Source organism: Phragmites australis, chromosome 8 (genome assembly GCF_958298935.1).
Source record: "Phragmites australis chromosome 8, lpPhrAust1.1, whole genome shotgun sequence".
Classification (NCBI taxonomy): Eukaryota; Viridiplantae; Streptophyta; class Magnoliopsida; order Poales; family Poaceae; genus Phragmites; species Phragmites australis.
In genome coordinates this window covers 21,232,784-21,250,791 of record NC_084928.1, presented here as the reverse complement: position 1 = coordinate 21,250,791, position 18,008 = coordinate 21,232,784, and the positions used below count along the sequence as shown (strand labels likewise).

Here is an 18,008-nt window from a genome sequence, read left to right as displayed (position 1 = left end):
ATAACCCATCGTTGGCCTCATGTCATCGGCGACGCCGTCAGAGATGGGAACTGGATAGTAGGTCTTGCTCACCCACGGTCGACACACCGGGAGATAATCCCAGCTCCAGAGCTGTAGAAGGTGTAAGCAGCCAGAAATAGATCCCATCTTCGTTGACCGTTGGGTTGCGACACACAATCCTTTGTATGTAGCAGTCAACACAGCAGATCCCCAACTGTAATGTGTCGGCTCGTACGGACGTGATGTGAGCTCACGCGCTAACCATACAATATGCGGAAGTACATAATCGCCTGCCGTGTTGCAAAACATTATGCCTCCAAGCAAGATATACAAGTACACCTCGTAATGCTGCATAACTGTTGCCTCGTCTGCATCCGGTGGGCAAGGGCTGAACTGTGGTAGGCCATGAATCCATGACATGGAGAGCCCTACATCCTTCATGTCATAATGCACGTTAAACCTACAAGATGCAGAGAATCAATGAACCACAAACAACACTGCAACGTATAAAATGCTTTATGTAACAAATAATTACCTGCCGTGAATATAACTCTTCCACTGCTCCTTTCCTGGTCGTGGAAGTACTAATGGGGTGCCCCTTATCGGGAGCCCGGTCAGCATGGCAACATCCCGTAAAGTAACGGTCATCTCTCCGCAAGAAAAGTGGAACGTGTGCGTCTCAGGACGCCAGCGGTCGACCAGGCCTGTGAGCAGTGAGACCTCGATCAGCGGCAGTGGAGTCCTACCACCACCCTCCATGGGAGCTCCTGCCATCATAAGTGCAAACGGTAGGAGTCCGGCCTGTGTGAGGGGCTCGTGGAATCGAGGGTCTAACTCCTTAAGCTTGCGCACACTTCTGGAACGCAATGGGAGCAACTAAAAATGTATGCAATACATTTTTAGAGTAAGTACCAAGGTATTAGAGCAAATGAAATTCACGTAATATCGATGTACCTGTTGCCCTGCGAAAATCATCCTTCCCCTGTGGTTCTCGTCATACCGTAGTTGAAGAAGCTCAGGAAGGTGAACGTGAGCCATGCCAATGATTTCAAGCCTCATGGTTCAATTATAAAATAAAGTAAGACAATAGCTATTACAAAATGGGTACAACACCTAATACGTTCATAACAAATTACAATACAATCCATGTTTCCAACATACTTCATATAACAAACTCACTAGCACCAAAGCTAATACAATCCAGTTCGATCGTAGCCTAATAGTTTACCATCGGGTCAGACAAGTCCTCCTGTCATGGCCGGATTGCTTGCATATTTTGCACCTACGTAGTCCATCAACAGCATCTGCTGCATCCATGTCACCTTGAAGCCTCGTGGCTCTAGGCCTTCCAGGATCCGTGCGTCTGGCCCTGAGATAAGGTACCCACTTAGGCCCCTCGATTGCTTTGTAGCTGGATCCGATGTTAAATGAATGCATCTTTGAAGCCATGTGCTCCTTAGTGCATCGATCGTGAAATAGGGTGATACGTATTGTGATCCGTCGTTCCCGCCCATGTCCCTGCAAGCGGCCAAGATATGGGAGCACGGGATATGATGCAGCTTTGGCTTATTGCATGTGCACTTCACCTCGTGAGGACCAATTTGACATTGTTGCACAGTGTCCCCCGCACTGTATCCAGAAGTGTACCGACGATGACACATGACCTCAAGTTCATTGTTGGTCCGGTCGTAGATCCTAGTCCGATGAAAGTGTGCCTTACTCCTCCTTCTGGATAGGATTTCCTCGACCTTAGGTGCGAACCGCGTGCTGCACTCCATTGCAGCTATACCACAGTCTCGAAAGTAGTCAGCCGTCCTATAGAATGTGAGCTCAATTATGGCACACAATGGGAGGCCGCGTACACCCTTTAGGACATTGTTGAATGCCTCAACTATGTTCGTTGTCATGATCGTATACCTATTATAAGATACAACAATTTTAGATACAATTTTTTGCGTAACCAAAAGGAAATTACGATCTTTAAAACGCTATGTTCTCACCTGGAACAATGAGTATCATGGAATAGGGCCCAACGCTCCGCCGGCTTTCCCGCTATCTACTAGCTAAACGTACCACATGAACGACTAATGATGGTTTGGCCCCCCACCATTTGCGTCCGTAGATAGTCCTCCTGTGCTTCTTGCTGTGCCATCATCTTACGAGTGGTCTCATTTAACTCTCGCTATATCTCGTTGAACTTTGCCTGCTGGTTCTGAAGACATAACCCTTTGAACCTCTTCACAAGACCCTTGTTGTGATACCTTGAGTAAAGGTTCGCACCTAAGTGTCGCATGCACCACCTTCTCTCCACATCAGGCCACGCAATGGAGGGGTTTGTGTTGGCATGCAGCACATCCAATGCATGCAAGAGGCCCTTATTGCGGTCTGATATGATGCAGACTCGTTCCCTATTACCGACGACACGTGTCCTCACCAAGGTAAGGAACCACAACCAACTATCATTGTTCTCACTCTCAACCAATGCATACGCGAGAGGAATTATCTGATTGTTTGCATCCGTCGCCATCGCTGTCATTAGGTTACCATGGTACTTGCCACTAAGAAATGTGGCATCCACACATACCACCGGTTTGCAATGCCTGAAAGCTTCGATGCATTGGCCAAAGGACCAGAAAAACCTAATGAGGTATCGATCAGTGTTGCTGTATGACCCATCATCCAGCCTGATCGGCTCATCAGCCATGGCCCACTGGGTCCCGGGGTTGGTCATCGCAATCTTCTGCATCAGCCTCGGTGCGTAGTGGTACGAATCTTCAAAACTTCCAAACAACATCTTCAATGCCTTCTGCTTTGCTCGCCACGCGGTGTGGTAATTGATCAGCATACCCGTCTTAGTCTGCACCTCCTCCATAATGGATTTTGGCGACAAACATATGTTTGTGCCAACAAGGGTGATGAGTAGTTGGGCTATGAACCTCGCATCAACCGCGTGGCTCACATTCCTAATAGCCTTTTCGTTGCATGTATGTGGGGTGTGTCTACTCAGCACAAAATAGTTCTCGTGCTTTGGCTTATGGGCTCGTACGAAGTAAGGACAAGTCGGATGCTTCGTACACCTAACCTCATACTCTGTATGGTTAGATCGGGCATACTTGTGGTCCCTTCTTGTGATTACAGCATAGTTGCTGATAAAGTGGATGACCTCTTCCCTGTTCCGAAACCGTTGCCCCACCTGGATGTCGCTATTCTGATATCCCCAATTAGATAGGGTGTTATACTCACTGATGGTACAATTTAACAGCCCAGCACCATGAAAGTACTGGATCGCCGGCACCGGGTCATCATTGTCAGCACCTTCTTCGTCGCCACTACCACCGGCTTCATCATCCATGCATTGTGCATCTACCTCACCATGGTCCACTTCGGGTCCATCCGTACCCGAAGTGCCCTCCCCGACATTCCCTCCCGCCTCATCATGCATCACATTATGGTCTGATCCTTCCACAGTAGCCACCTCTTCACCATGCACCGGTCGTGATACTATGTTTACGTACACTTCCATTTCAAAGTTCTCCTCTAATGCCTTACGTGAGTACAAGACCCAAGCGTTGTTCGTTCTCAAATCGAACAACGTATGGACAATGAACGAGCTGTTTGGTATAGGCCGTGGCCTAACACCCTCTAGGATAACATTGTAGGACTACTGATTTAGACGCAAAAGGCTCATAACATGTGTTTGTAAGCCTTTTAGATCAATTAGTAGCTCAACCGTACTCTCTACGTGCTGGCAGTTCTGAATGGACACGAGTCTCCCATGCAAAATAGCGGGACATTCTCCATAATAAATATGGATAGTCATAGCGTCTCTGCTAAACAAACATAAATGACCAAATAACTAATTAGATGTATGTTACATACGTACTTTATTTTAGCTAATGCATTAGCATGGAATAAATACTATACTTGCTCTAATTCCTTTTTTTATTCTAAGTATTACAGTTAATGTTACACTATAGTTGCTTCTGTTGCGAGATAATAGAATATACAAATAGTATACCTACTCTATTTTACCAACTTAATATCATTTATCTAAATGATTCGAACGATCTACTTGCTCTAATTACATTTTGTAATCTAAATATTACGATTAATATTACACTATAGTTGCTTTTGTTGCGCGATCATAAAATATGCAAATATTGTACCTACTCTGTTTTTCCAACTTAATATTACTTATCCAATGTATTCGAACAGAATAAATACTATATTTGCTCTACTTACATTTTTTATTCTAAGTATTACAGTTAATGTTACACTATAGTTGCTTCTGTTGCGAGATAATAGAATATACAAATAGTATACCTACTCTATTTTACCAACTTAATATCGTTTATCCAATTTATTTGAACGATCCACTTGCTCTAATTACATTTTCTAATCTAAATATTACGATTACTATTACACTATAGTACCATCTATTACGAGATCATAGAATATGCAAATCTTACACCTACTCTATTTTAGCAACTTAATATCTACATGCTATAACTATATTTTCTAATCTAAATATAAGTACATACATAATCTATGATTCAAATAAATATAAGTACTTACTACTAAGGAAGGCTGTCCTGCTGCACCGTAGCTCTTCGGGCTCGACTGCTCACACTAATCTGTTGCTCTGCTCTGCTCTCCTCCTTGCTCTCCTCTGCTCGCTGATGCCTCTTCATTGCTCGCTGCGCTGCCATTTATAGCCTCACCGAGCAGACAACAGCACGTGGGAGAGCACCATGCGCTATACAGCCGGCCAAAAAACGTGGGGGACAAAAGGACAAAGTAAAAAGGAAAAGAAAAAAGAAAAGTAAAGCATGACGTGACTTAACGTGACAAAAGCGTATTTCGGCACACGGTGTGCCGAAAATGCCTTTTTCGGTACACCGTGTTCCGAAAAATCGTATTCGGCACACCGTGTACCGAATACATGTGCTAAAATTGTAAATACGAAAAATAGTTGTCCATTTAAGCAAATACGGTCACGTATGTTGTACAAAATCGAATTTTTGCCAAGAATATCACTAGTTTTGTAGAATCGGCACGAGGAGAGAGTGAATCTATTGATGTATAAAAAAGGAGTTGTGTAAATCGGGGCAAATCTTATCTACTTTGGGTCTTTAACTTAGTAACAGAGACTAGAATACAACTGTGTTCAGCGTTCACCAACAGAAATAAAGAAAAACCGTATCATCAACATCGGTACAATTGTGAGAAGCTTCAGTGAACGGTCGACAACATCAAATCAAGCAGCAGCTGCCTTCTTTGGAGGCGGATTCCCTCCAGCAATCAGAACGTAAGAGTAGAAGCAGATCATCGCAACACTGGTGAAATAAGAGGTTTTCAGAAGGGCAGTGGCGGATAAAATGAGCTCTTGACAAAGAATGATTTAGTACCTGAGTGCAGCATAGAAGCCCCAGGGCAGCAGCTTCTTCGTCTATCATAAAAGAGTAAATTAATCAGAAAGTGAATCAAGTAGTGGTCCTTAATAACCAAATTACAGTCTCACTTACCGTGGTGTACGCCTGACAGTGCTTCCATGCTACCGCAGCAGCAACAGCTGCAAATGATGAACATCACATATTAATTCTCATAACTTTCCACACACAGAACTTTACTTCGGCTTATGATAGCAGATTGGCAGGACCAAGTATTTACAGATGTAATATTGCCTGATCAGAAATGCATCTATGGGGATATACCAGATAAAACTATCAGATAGTCAAGTTGCACTGCAAACTCTTCTCTCTGATTTAATGAAATCTGCTACGGTGTTATGTGGGAAAATAAAGTACCTGCTTGTGCCAGTATGAACGGCAAGCTGGATTTTCCACTCCTCCAAACCTTTAGGCTAAGCACGCCAAAGGCCAATATAGCAAGGCCAGGTGCAACACCGAAAGTAAGACTCACAGGGCTCCTCCAAAATAGAAATCCAATAAGGCCCATGGAAAATAAAAATCCACCTGAATGAGGTAAATTGCATGTTATTAATACTCCTAGGAAATCTTTTAAAGTAACAATATGGAACAAAGGATAGCATAATATTGGAGAAAGTAACAAGCTCACGAAAATGGTGAGATATATAAATCTTTCCTAACTAGATTTAAAAGAAACAAATCATGTCATTATATAAATTACATGTCCAAAGTTTCCTTATTTAAAGGTATATTCAGGAATATGGAAAGATAGATGTAACTGAAGACACAATACACAAGTAAAAGAAACAAATCATGTTATTATATCAATAAGACTTAAGTAATGAATAGCTTTTGCTTAAAGGTATAATTTACACTAAAATTTGCTAGAAACAAAGTTGAAATCATACCAAATGGGATCCCTAGGCAGAAGTCGTGTATTTTTGCACACTTTTGCTGAGGAGCAACCTCCTGCTCTATATTTATCTCTTTATTAGCAGGTGCCACAATGGCTGGTTCTTGAATTTCATCACCCGTTTGCTCTGCACTGGTGATAGGATCAATAGGCCTGGTATAGTCTGCCTTCATGCACATTGTTATCAATGGCTGCAGGACCATAAGGTATGCCATCAAAGGAGGAAAAAGTTTCCACAGAGATTAGGAGCACAAGACGACAAACATAAAGAATAGTAGGTAAATATGTGTAACTTGTTGCTAGAAAAAAATGGTGACTCCTCCCAAAAGGAAGAACACTAAGTTATTTGCATGGAAGTATACATGTATTCATGGGGTTCAATACAAGATTGTTTTAGTCAGAAATATGATGAAAAAACAACACTACCACATCAAAAATTTGATAAACATCCTCGGCATGGAGGGTATGAGATCTAATATTTGATTTAGCTTTGACCTCATAAAAAGCAACATTAGCTTAAGCACTAATGGTGTGTTTAGTTTGAGTGGGGTGGTGATGGATCATCTCACTCCTCATTTTCTTATTTGGTTTGAGGAATGGGATGGGCTGATCATTCACCGCCTCATCCCTCATAACTCATAAGCACATGTCTAGTGCAAACATGAGGAATGGAGTCATCCCACCAAAATTCATGGGATGATCTCATGATGGATCATTTCATCTAAAGATCAATCGACTCCTCAAACCAAAAACACCATAACCGCTCATTTTGAACCCCAAAAATCTACATAGTATTGGAAGTAATTATGTTAATTAGGGCAAAACAGCGTTTCACAAATAATTCTGTGTTACAAGAATATTTGGGTCGAAGCAGCAACCAATGGTATAATCACACAGTATATTTGCAACTATTTCAGGCAGGCTTTGATAGGTCATAAAGCCACTCATGAGAACAACAGTTGAAATCTCGGACGTACAGCATAACTTCAGTAATGTAATACACCAGGGACTACACTTGAGTTCTACAGCACTGTGGGCATATATGTGCATTTAAGAACCAGAGCAAAAACATAGTAAAGGTCATAATGATATATAAATTCAGTCCTTCAATTTAATCCAGCAAAAACAAATATCCAGTTCTTTTAGACTTTGGAATCTAGTTCCAGATTTATAATTGAACAATAGCTTATAACATATGACAAGTGACAGCTCTGAATATCCTACTGCTTAACAGATAAAATGAATAGATAAAGAGCACACTTGTACACAAGATTGATTATCCTCTATAGAATTCAGACAAAGCACAAGCACCTATTTAATTAAGAGCTACTAATGCAAATTGAGCAATCCTTTTCCAAAAAGAAAAAAAGAAATGCAAATTGAGCAAAAAGAAATCATGCAATAGTTGATGCTAACTGCCTAGTTACACAACAGTAACATAGTAGTGTGAAAACAATACTTTAGTGGCAGATTTAAAGAAATGGTATCTAACAGAGTACTACAGCACACACTGGAAAGAACTAGGACATGAATATAAGTAGCTTTGAACTAACAACACAGAAAAGATTCAGTAACTGAACCCATGAATATTACTGACTGATTCTAGAGTGATCGTTGAAAACCGTCAGACTGACCACTGCATACAATAATAGTCCTTATAGCAGTTCAGTTGAAAATTCTTCATTGATTTTCCGATAAAAAATTCTTTCACTGATATTCACATCAAGCTGAACAGTTCATTTTCTTATAAGCGGGACCACATAAATATTCAATGCTAAAACCAAACCACTTGACTTGGAAAATCAGGATAAATCAAGGCTGGGCGAGTGCTCCCGCACAAGACAAAGAAGGCATCCGCTGGGAACTTTCACAGTGGCAAACTTGGATTTGCAATGCTCCATGACGGCCTGATGGCTTCCACAGCAGCCTTGACAACAACGGTAGTGACAGTGCAGAACTGTGCAAATGAAGCGTGGCCATGTTGGCCCCACACTAACCCATCAAAAATAACTGCCCCTTTTCATCAATGGACTCCTAATGTCCACGAAGGAGTGTGGCTCGTTCGCCCCAGTAACGAAAATTGGGTACAGTTCAACATTGTATGTTTCCTAGGGAGAGCTAAGTGAAAATTTTGCTAGGAAGTTCAAGTTTATGATTTTTCTGAAACTCCTGTAACAACATATGTCCTAGTGTAAATTGTTGGTGATATGTTCTAGAGGAATCATCAATTCGGATTAGATCCGTACGTGGCCTTGATTGGTTTCTGATCCATGAGGGATTAGAGTCATAATGGACCACCAGCGTGGAAGATCCATTAGTATGATCTATATAGAGGAGGCAGGGGCCGTGGGCGCACTGATTTCGCCACTCTAAAACCCTTGCCGCCACCTCTTCCTGACCTCCCTACGAAACCCTAGCCGGACGCAATGCTAGCACACCGGTGTACGGTGTTCTATCCCCATACGTGTGGATACCATAAAGGCGTTGCTGCAGCTGTTACAATGCTGATCGTGACGAAAACGCTAGGACGAGATCGACTACTTCCTTTTCGTGGTCACTGGTTCCTCTTCGTGGTTGATGAGATCGACCACTTCTTATTCGTGGATGTGCACGACTCTTTTTTCACTATGTTGTACGTTTAGCGGTAGCGATTTTTAGCGGTAGCGATTTATGATCTCCTACTAGCATGATCTCCTAGTTAAACGCGGTAGAGAAATTTTGATTTGTCCTAGCGTAGCCTACTCGTTCCCTAACAGTGGTATTAGATCCTACATTCGTAGTTTTTTATCTGGATCAGTCATATATAGATGGTATGTTGTAGTAATAGATTGGATCTATTATTCTTCTTGTGATCGGTTCATGTGATAGATTAGTTAGTGCACAGTTTGATGTAATTGGGGTCAGATGAGGTGTGAATTGATGGAACTATATGACAAAAAGATTAGCTCACTCTCCCACCTGGCCGCGATTGCAACTTGAGGCAATGGGACCGCCGTTGTGTAGTGTACAAACATAGATTGTTATAATAACATGTTCACATCGCGACATTAGAATTCGATTCTACGTTTAACTTGTTTTTCCAAATAATGTTGTGACTGATATGGTCTTATTATGTATACGATGGATGTATGTAATTTTTATGGTTTGCGAGTCATGGTTAATTGCAGTTTAAGATTGTCATGTTATTGTATAACAGTCTGCGTGTCGACATGTGATGCTTGATATTATCATGTAATTCATTGCTAGCTATTAGATGTAGTAGCTTAGTATATGATCATGTAACCTTCAAGCATGATAGCTATAAGGATAAGAAGCTTCAAGCATGACGGCTATGAAGGGAATCGAGGACGTCCTAAGAGGGGGGAGGGAATTAGGACACTTAAAACTATTGGCTCTAAAACTTTCACAAGATAAATCTATCTCAATTTCTATCTAAATGTGCTCTACGTTTATCTAATATGTCTACTCTACCGCTTAAGAGAATTACAAGGTAAATTGCAAGTAAGTAAATGCGAAAACGTAAATGAGATAGAGAGACAAACTCGGCACGAGGGATTTTTATCCCTTGGTATTGGTGGCACACAAGCCACCCTAGTCCACGTTGGAGCTCCACAAAGGATATGCTCCCGGTCGCCATAGTCTCTTCCGGTCACGGCTCTTGAGATACCGAGTCACCAAGACAAGGCTTCAAGCACGATTAGCCACCAAAGCGAGGGTCTCACCACTAACCTCTCTTTCGGTCACTTGAACGCTGTCTTCACTTCGGAGCTTTAGTCAAAAAGATAAGTGCCTCCACGTCCCCACACAATCCTCTTGTCGCCGCTCCACACCAAGTTGGAGGGTCAACAAGTTATTGGCGAGTCACAAAGACTCCAAAGCGCCAACGTACCTTTGGGTACACTTATGGATCACCCCTTGATCCACACTCTAGGTTGCAGCACCTAGCAACTCTTCTCTCTAAGCCTATAAGCACTAATCACTCATTAATGGTGTGCTTAATCGCCTTGGATGAACACTTTATTGCTCTTGGATGGCTTGAATGTCTTTTTAGGTGTACAAGGGTTTCTCTGGACTCCAGCAACTTCAAATGAATGAGTGGAGGGGTATTTATAACCTCAACCCCGCGGACTAGTCGTTATCTCAACGGCTCACATATTATGTGAACACTGGATGATCCGGCATTAACAGAGGTACAAGCAGCGAACTATCCGGTGTGTACGTTCTCAGAAACTAGCCGTTGGAACTCCACTCAGAATTCTTCTGAACACCGGATTGTCCGGTGTAATCTTCAATCCATCACCGGACTATTCGATGAGTACACTTGAGCCTTCTCATCTTCGACAGTCTCTCTGTGTAAATTGCTCTGCCGTTCATTGTCTTCATCGCCGGACCTTCCGATGTGTTGAACTTCTCTACACGTTGGTCTGTCAGTTGTTAGTAGCCATTGTAAAATGCTCCAGTGTTCCTCCACATAGTATCACCGGACAATCCGGTGAGTTATAGTCTTCTGCACCATGACACAAGTCACAAAATGCTCCGGTATGATATCCATCTCATCAATAGATCATCCGGTGCCTTATAATCCATTTCCTTCGAAAATACCAAGCTTCTATTAAATAGTCCAGTGATAACTCCTTTAAGTCACCGGACAATCCGGTCAGTTCAACTCAGATTTTTTTTCAGAAAAACAGTCCTTCTGTTACAAAGTCCGGTGTATACGTTCTTCAGATCACCGGACAATCCAGTTCATGTAACTTCAAATTTCTCTGAAAAATAACTCTTCTGTTAAATGCTCCGTGCAAAATTCCTCCCATCACTGGACAATCTGGTAAAGCCATTTCTCCTGGGACATTTTGCAATTCAACCAAACTTTATCCCGGCATCGGTGGCTTCTTTATGTATTGCATCCACGAGACTGACTAATATATATTCTTGACAAACATATTAGTCCCAATAACTATGTTATCATTAATCACCAAAATTACAATCATAGCCTAATATGGCCATTTTCGCTACAAGCTATAAGGACAGGAAGCTAGCCATTGCAGAAGCCAAGGAGCCTAGGTCGCACTAGAAATCCAATCACATACTATAGCGTTATCACCTTATCCGAGAGATTATAGATAGAGGTGATATAAAAATATGCAATGTGCACACGGATTTGAATATTGTTGATCCCTTCACGAAGCCTCTCTCGCCGCCCAAGAATGAGGCACACATGAGTTGTATAGGTATTAGATATTTGCATGTTGAGTCTAGGTGCATGTGAGAGATTATATCATATCTATGCTTATGTGCTTTTGAATAATCATTTATTTGGTTCCTTGAATAATTATTATTTACATTGATCAGCAAATATGTGATTTATTTGTGAAACTCTTTGTTTTATTATGATGTTATTCTAAATGATTCCTAATCCCATATCATTATGTGGGACAATAATGATTAATGAATTAGTACATCAACTAATAAATGATCATATTTAACGAATCATAGGTATAGATATCAAATCAATAATGTGAACACATATTAGAGAACATGATATTGGATTGATCCACCTTGGGACACTACTGGGATGTCATTTATTGTGTCATCAGTTGTAGTTTAAATGGTGTATCTTCCAGATCCGTAGACCTGAGATCGTCATTAATTACTAGAATGTGTAGTAGCATACTTAAGAGTTGCCAAATGCTACTGCGTAACTAGGTTGTTACAAAGGTAGCTTTCAGGTATGCTATGAAACATGTCGTGAGATGTGAGCGATCAAGATGGAATTTGTCCCTCCTAGATAACGGGAGAAATATCTTTTGGCCCTCGATGAGGATGGATTAAGAAAGTGCATGGTCATGCTAATGTGATTAAAGAGTTGATCATAAGATAGTAGTCCACTACAAAAACGAGTGAATGATCGAGCTATCACAAGGATGGCACATGTCTTGAACTTGACTGATGTCGTGAGGCAAATGGATTGATGTATGTGTATATTAAGGTTTTGTCAATACAATCTATATATATGTTCAGGAGTCAATATGTCCTGCTAAGTGTCGTTATTGACTTGTGGTTCAAAAAGGGTTTCCGAATCACGGCCGTTCACACATGAACCTAATGAGTCACACACTTAACGGATTGAACATTAAGTTACTTACATGATTGACTCAAGTGCAAGTGAGAGATTGTTGGTGATATACTCTAGAGGAATCATCAATTCGGATTAGATCCGTACGTGGGCTTGATTGAATTCTGATCCACCAGCGTGGAAGGTCCATTAGCGTGCTTTATATAAGGGGAGGCAGGGGCTGTGGGCACACTAATTTTGCCACCCTGGCCACTACCTCTTCCCAACCTCCCTACAAAACCCTAGCCAGGCGTGATGCTAGCACACCGGCGTATAATGTTCCATCTCCATACGTATTGATACCGTGGAGGCGCTACTACCGTTGTTGTGGTGCTGATCGGCGACGAAAACGCTAGAACGAGATCGACTACTTACTCTTTGTGGTCGCTGCTTCCTCTTCGTCGTCGACAAGATTGACTACTTCCTCTTCATACACACACAGCTCTTCTTCTGCTGCATTGCATGTTTAGCAGTAACGATCATGATCTCCCACTAATATAATTTCCTGATTGAATGTGGTAATGAAATTTTGATTTGTCCTAAGGTAACGTACCCGTTCCCTAACATAAATCCCGCGCCCCTCGTGCCCCTTTCAATGTCAATTCTCAACATGCCGCCCCGTGCATTATCTGGCACCAGATCTTCATACTCTCTGGACCATTTCTCGAGTACTCGAAATCTTTCCTAAACTATTTCATTCTACTAACTCACTCGATGCGCTACGCAAAACCCGCTGTTTAACCTATCCCTCCTGACTCTAGCAATCCAACACGACCATGGAAGCACGAACAGTTCTAAAATCTGGATCCAGGTAACGCTTAGCTAAACTGGGGGAGCTGATTGAAAAGAAGAAGCAGCAGAAAACTCACCTTGGATACCGCACCAGCGGCAAGGCCACTGAACGCTCCCCGGAGAAGCGACGCCGGTACAGTAGACGGGGCCAGCAGCGAGAAGCGGATGGAACGGGCGCTGGGCGGGGCTGGCCACCGCCTCGCCGTCGCCGACGCCACGGATCCGCGGATCTGCGCCGGAGACATCACCATGCCGCCGCAGGGCTCGCTCGCGTATACGGTTTGTGGGAGAGTGAATTCTCGGAGCGAGGAGAGGAGTCCTTGTTCCGTGTGGAGGCGGCCGGGGAGGAGGCTGCGGAAGTCGTTGGTTAGTTGGCCGCTGCTCGGCTATTTCTTCGTTCTCGTCGGCGACTGGGAAGTTGCACGTGGGAAACGGGAGCTGCCAAAGGATGCACGCGGAGGGAGGGTGCCTTACCCTGGGCCGCCGGGGACGGCCCAGTGTCATTGCTTTATTGGGTAATGGGTGTCATTAGCGAATGGGCTCGTTCGAGACTTCCGGTAGAACTGAATCTCCGATTTTTTTTTAATATTTTTATATTTTATTAATATAATATTACAAAAGTAGGTCTCAATTTGCAAGTTTCATATAAATAGACCTGGTCCTCAAAGCAAAGGGCGACATAACTTTTGCAAATATCAGCAATCAAGAGTCGCATGGGAGCAGAGGAGGATGCAGTGAAAAGGGAGGAGCGGCCGGAAGCGCGAAGGAGGAGAGGTAGAGAAGCGATGTTAGAGTTGGTAGCCGAATCGGTGGCAGGGACCTCTTCCTTCGCGGCGTATCTCACCATTACAGTCTCTCAGTGATGTGGTGGTGTCGGATCAGAGGAAGGCAAAGGAGCCCTCTAGGGGGTAACGATTGCGGGAGGCAGGTGTCGATGGATGAATACCGCAAGCGAGGATCCTGAGGGACCCCATTTGAGATTCGGTCGAGGGACTGATTCTGGATCTACCTCGTACATGGGGTTAATGCGTGCGTATGGGACTTAGGCGGGACGAATGATCGTCGGCTAGTAGGAGTAAATGCACAAGGGATTTAGACAGGTTTGAACCGCATGGAGGCGTAATACCCTACTCCTGTATATCTGGTGTGTTATTAATGCTCTTGGAATGCCTTTCTCTGAAAGTTACAAGTATCCTCTCATGCCCGTCCGGTCAAAGTAGGCCTAACACGGTTTGAGGCAACGGGGTGATAGGCGATACGCCTCGAGCCCATCGAAGATATCTCTAAGCCGTCTTCCTTTATGGGCCCCGCGAGGGGACATGCGATGGGACCCGTCGCATTAATTGTTCCCACGCCTTCCTGCCAGGAGGCGGTGGGGACTGACGTACTCAGTACAATAAGCGTGGGGGGAGTGGTTGGATGTTACCGGCTATGCTCCCCCTTAAATGCAGTATCGGGCCTCCCACCGGTCGACATCTCATCACTGACAGCGGCCCCCAGGCCCATCGGCAGGTGATGGCCCAGAGACTGCGGATGGGACCCTATTTCTTCGAGGCCGATCACAGCATTGGTGCCACGTGGCTTTCTGTTGCCTGGTGCCGAAACCTTTGCGGGCCTTGCAGTTTCTAGGCCCAGGCTATTAGTATAGCCCAAGGAGGAGCCGAAAGGGCGCGTGCCCTTCCGACTTTCGAGGAAAGTGATGATGAGGCGGGAGTCGCCCCTGGCAACCATGCGGATCGAGGAAGATGCGTCTCGCTTATTGCGCCGAGGAATAAGGTGTTCTCTTCAGCCCTCAGTGCACTTCGACTTTAGTCTCCTCTAGAGCACTTTCCACCCTCGAAAATGCCAAGGGCAGGAGGCGGCCGTCGGGGAGCGTCGAGTGTCAGCGGCATTCTGCCGAAGTCCCGCCTCCTGAACGCGGAGGGTGCGGAGAAGGTGAGGAAGCTGATGGTCCCTGTTGGCCAACGGGGAGCATCACTGGTGATGCCGGCCACCCATCTGCCCACCCCGCGTAGGCCAGGGCAGATTGTAATCTTCGCCTCCTTCGTTGTCGCTGGTCTGGTGCCGCCGTTCTCGGTGTTCTTCTTGCAAGTGCTGGACACTTACGGTGTCCAGCTGGCCCACCTGAGCCCGAACTCGGTGGTAATCCTGGCGGTCTTCGCCCACCTCTACAAGATGTCGTGGGGGTGCCGCCGTCGGTGGCGCTCTTCCGGCATTTCTTTATCCTCTGAGCGACCGGGAAGAAGAAGGGGTCGGGCGACGTGGAGGTCGTGGGCTGCTGCAATTTTCGCCTGCGAAAGGGATTCGGTGACGCCTACATCCCGTAGGTGTTGCGTGGCAAGTGGGACGACTGGCGCCGGGACTGGGTCTACGTCGATGTCAGCCCCCACGACCGCCTTTCACTACCCTGATCGCCGGCGAAGCCCAACAAATTGGTCTGGGAGTCCGCCACCGCGGAGGATGCCCGCCTGCGCCCGGTGCTAAACCGCATCGAAGACCTGCATCGAGCGGGGCTTACCTCGCTCATGGTGGTCGTCGACTTCCTGCGCCGCCGGCTGGCCCCCCTAAGGGAACGCGCCCGCTTCGCATGGATGTACACCGGGCCTCGTGACGTGACGAGGACATGCGTAGGCGAGGACGGGGACCTCGATGAGGGGGCCCTAGCGACGCTGCTTAAGGTGGTGACCGGTGTTGAAGACCTTGCTTGGGCGGTCCTGCCACGCGAGGACCTGGCGCTTTGCTCAGACCCGGGCCGAGCGGCTCTGCAAGAGTTGATGCCAGCCTTTGACGCCCAGGGGCCGATTGACCGCCCGGGGCGTCGAGACCCCGGGACCTTGCACATTCCTGGGGCGGACGGCAAAGGAGGGTGGGGTGCCACCGCTGACGACGGCAGGCCCAGAGCTGGAGCGACAAGGGGAAGCGTCCCTGGGTGTTTATCCCCTAACCGTCCTCGTCCTCTTCGTTGCCGTCACTTCTGTCATCCCCACGCCGAGAACCCCAGCCAACGGTTGGCGGTGTGACGGCCCGCCGAACTGGCCAATCTTCAGGACAAGGTTTCGGGGCGGATGCTGGGACCAGCTCACAGCGGCCCGGGGGCCAGAGCCCGCCCCCGAAGGGGAGAAGGCCGGAGCCCAGGCCGCAGACCCTGGAATTCTAGATACCGCATTGCCGATGGCGGTACCGCAGGCCAAAGAGCACGTAAGCCCCCTTTCCTTCCTCGAGCTCGTTTTGCCCGTATCTTGGCTGGGGGTTAACCTGTTTTCGTTCCAGGCCGCCCAAGGACTCTGCAGGAGGCCAGACGTCCCCGAGGACTTCCCCTGCCCCTGAGGCGAGAGCCTCAGCTAGCTCTGCCCTGAGTCCTTCGACTAGGGAGGAGCAACCGGCTGCAAGGGAGGTCATCGCGTCAAGGGTGGCGCTGGCGCGGCCGCCGTTGGGGTCCCCAAGCGCCTTTGCTCATTTTGGGCTCGCAGGGGACCCAGTCCTCGGCCATCCCCTAGCCAGGCCCCGAAAGCCCTCCCCAAGGTGCTGGGAAGCGCCCGGGAGGTCATCGGGAGGCTCGAGGAGGCCGTTGCTGCGGAGCGGGCCGAGCTCGAAGGGGAGCGCGTCGCCCTAGGCGATGAAAAGGGGCGGCTGGAGGAGGCTCGCAAATTACTGGAGACCCACAGGGCCACGGCTCGCACGGCCTATGAAAGGTCCATGCAGGAGCTGGCCGTGGAGTGGGAGGCACTGGAGGAGGCCCGCGAAGAGGCCGTCGTCGCCCAGGAGGAGGTCGACCGCTTGGGGTGGCTTGCGGCGGAGCGCGACTAAGCGTCGAGAAAGTGTGCCGGTGAGCTGGCCGCTCGCGAGGAGCAACTTGCCCGGTGCGAACGGCAGGTTGTCTCACGGGAGGAGGCGGTCGGCAAGAGGGAGGAAGCCGTGCGGTCTGCACAGGCGGACCTCTATCGCCAAGCCGATGATCTCGAGCGCGGTCGCACCGACGTTCTCCGCCGGGAGGAGCAGGTCACACTGCGTGAGACGGATGCTGATTTGGCATCGTCAGCGCTTGCCGCCGGGGAGGAGAACGTCGCCAACCAAGAGGTAGGCTTAATCGCCCGAGAGCAGGCCATCAAGGCCAGGGTCGAGCGAGTGGAGCAGGCCCGGATCGAGGTGGCTGCCCAACTCCAGGAGGTATGGGCCGCGAAGGACGTCCCTGCCAGCACCGCTGATGGCAAAAGTCTTGAAGCTCGGCTAAAGAAAGCCGTGGAGGACCTTAATGCCGTCCACGAAGAGCGAACGAATGTCAAGGCAATGATGCAGGATGCCCTTTGGCGGGCGCAAGACTCCGTGGAGGCGGCCTGGCTCGGGTTCGTATTTGTGGGTGCCCAGGGGCTAGAAACGCTAGGCCATCTTGCCCTTGGGTTCTCGAAGATCGCCCGGCGCCTCGAGGCTCTCCCTACCGTTGTCCAGGAGTTGGCAACCTGGGAGGGGCGTGCGCTAGGCCAAGGTGTGGCCGAGAACGTTCTCGCCTGCTACTACAGCTGAGACCCCGCCTTCCCACTGGAGCCAGCCCGGCAGGGTGTGGTGGAGGCAGAGGAAGCCGCCTCCCGGGCAGCCGCCCGCGACGTCGCCACCGAGGTGGTGGAATTTTTTGTGCGGGAGCTGGGCCCGGGCAGTGATAGCAGCAAGGATGCGTGCCCTCCTCCTTAGCCTGTAATAAGTTAGGAGTTTTTGTTTTTTTGAAAGTTGTAAATATGGGAGTGATTCCCTTCTGAATGGTTCC

The 18,008-nt window shown here is 46.9% G+C and overlaps 2 protein-coding genes across 2 annotated transcripts; one reads left to right on the top strand and one right to left on the bottom strand.

Moving 5' to 3' along the window:
- Nucleotides 1-5,058: 5,058 nt before the first annotated feature.
- LOC133926772 (protein FATTY ACID EXPORT 1, chloroplastic-like) lies at nt 5,059-13,695 on the bottom strand. The gene is made up of 6 exons (XM_062372844.1): nt 13,327-13,695; nt 6,338-6,533; nt 5,808-5,975; nt 5,526-5,572; nt 5,409-5,449; nt 5,059-5,336 (listed from the first exon to the last, which is right to left on the bottom strand). The coding sequence occupies exons 1-6, from the start codon at nt 13,498-13,500 to the stop codon at nt 5,258-5,260; spliced, it is 705 nt and encodes a 234-aa protein (XP_062228828.1). The 5' UTR covers nt 13,501-13,695; the 3' UTR covers nt 5,059-5,257.
- A 2,725-nt stretch (nt 13,696-16,420) lies between these two features.
- Nucleotides 16,421-17,770, top strand: LOC133927654 (uncharacterized). Its single transcript, XM_062374095.1, has 3 exons — nt 16,421-16,447; nt 16,619-17,017; nt 17,123-17,770. The coding sequence occupies exons 1-3, from the start codon at nt 16,421-16,423 to the stop codon at nt 17,768-17,770; spliced, it is 1,074 nt and encodes a 357-aa protein (XP_062230079.1).
- Nucleotides 17,771-18,008: the final 238 nt, after the last annotated feature.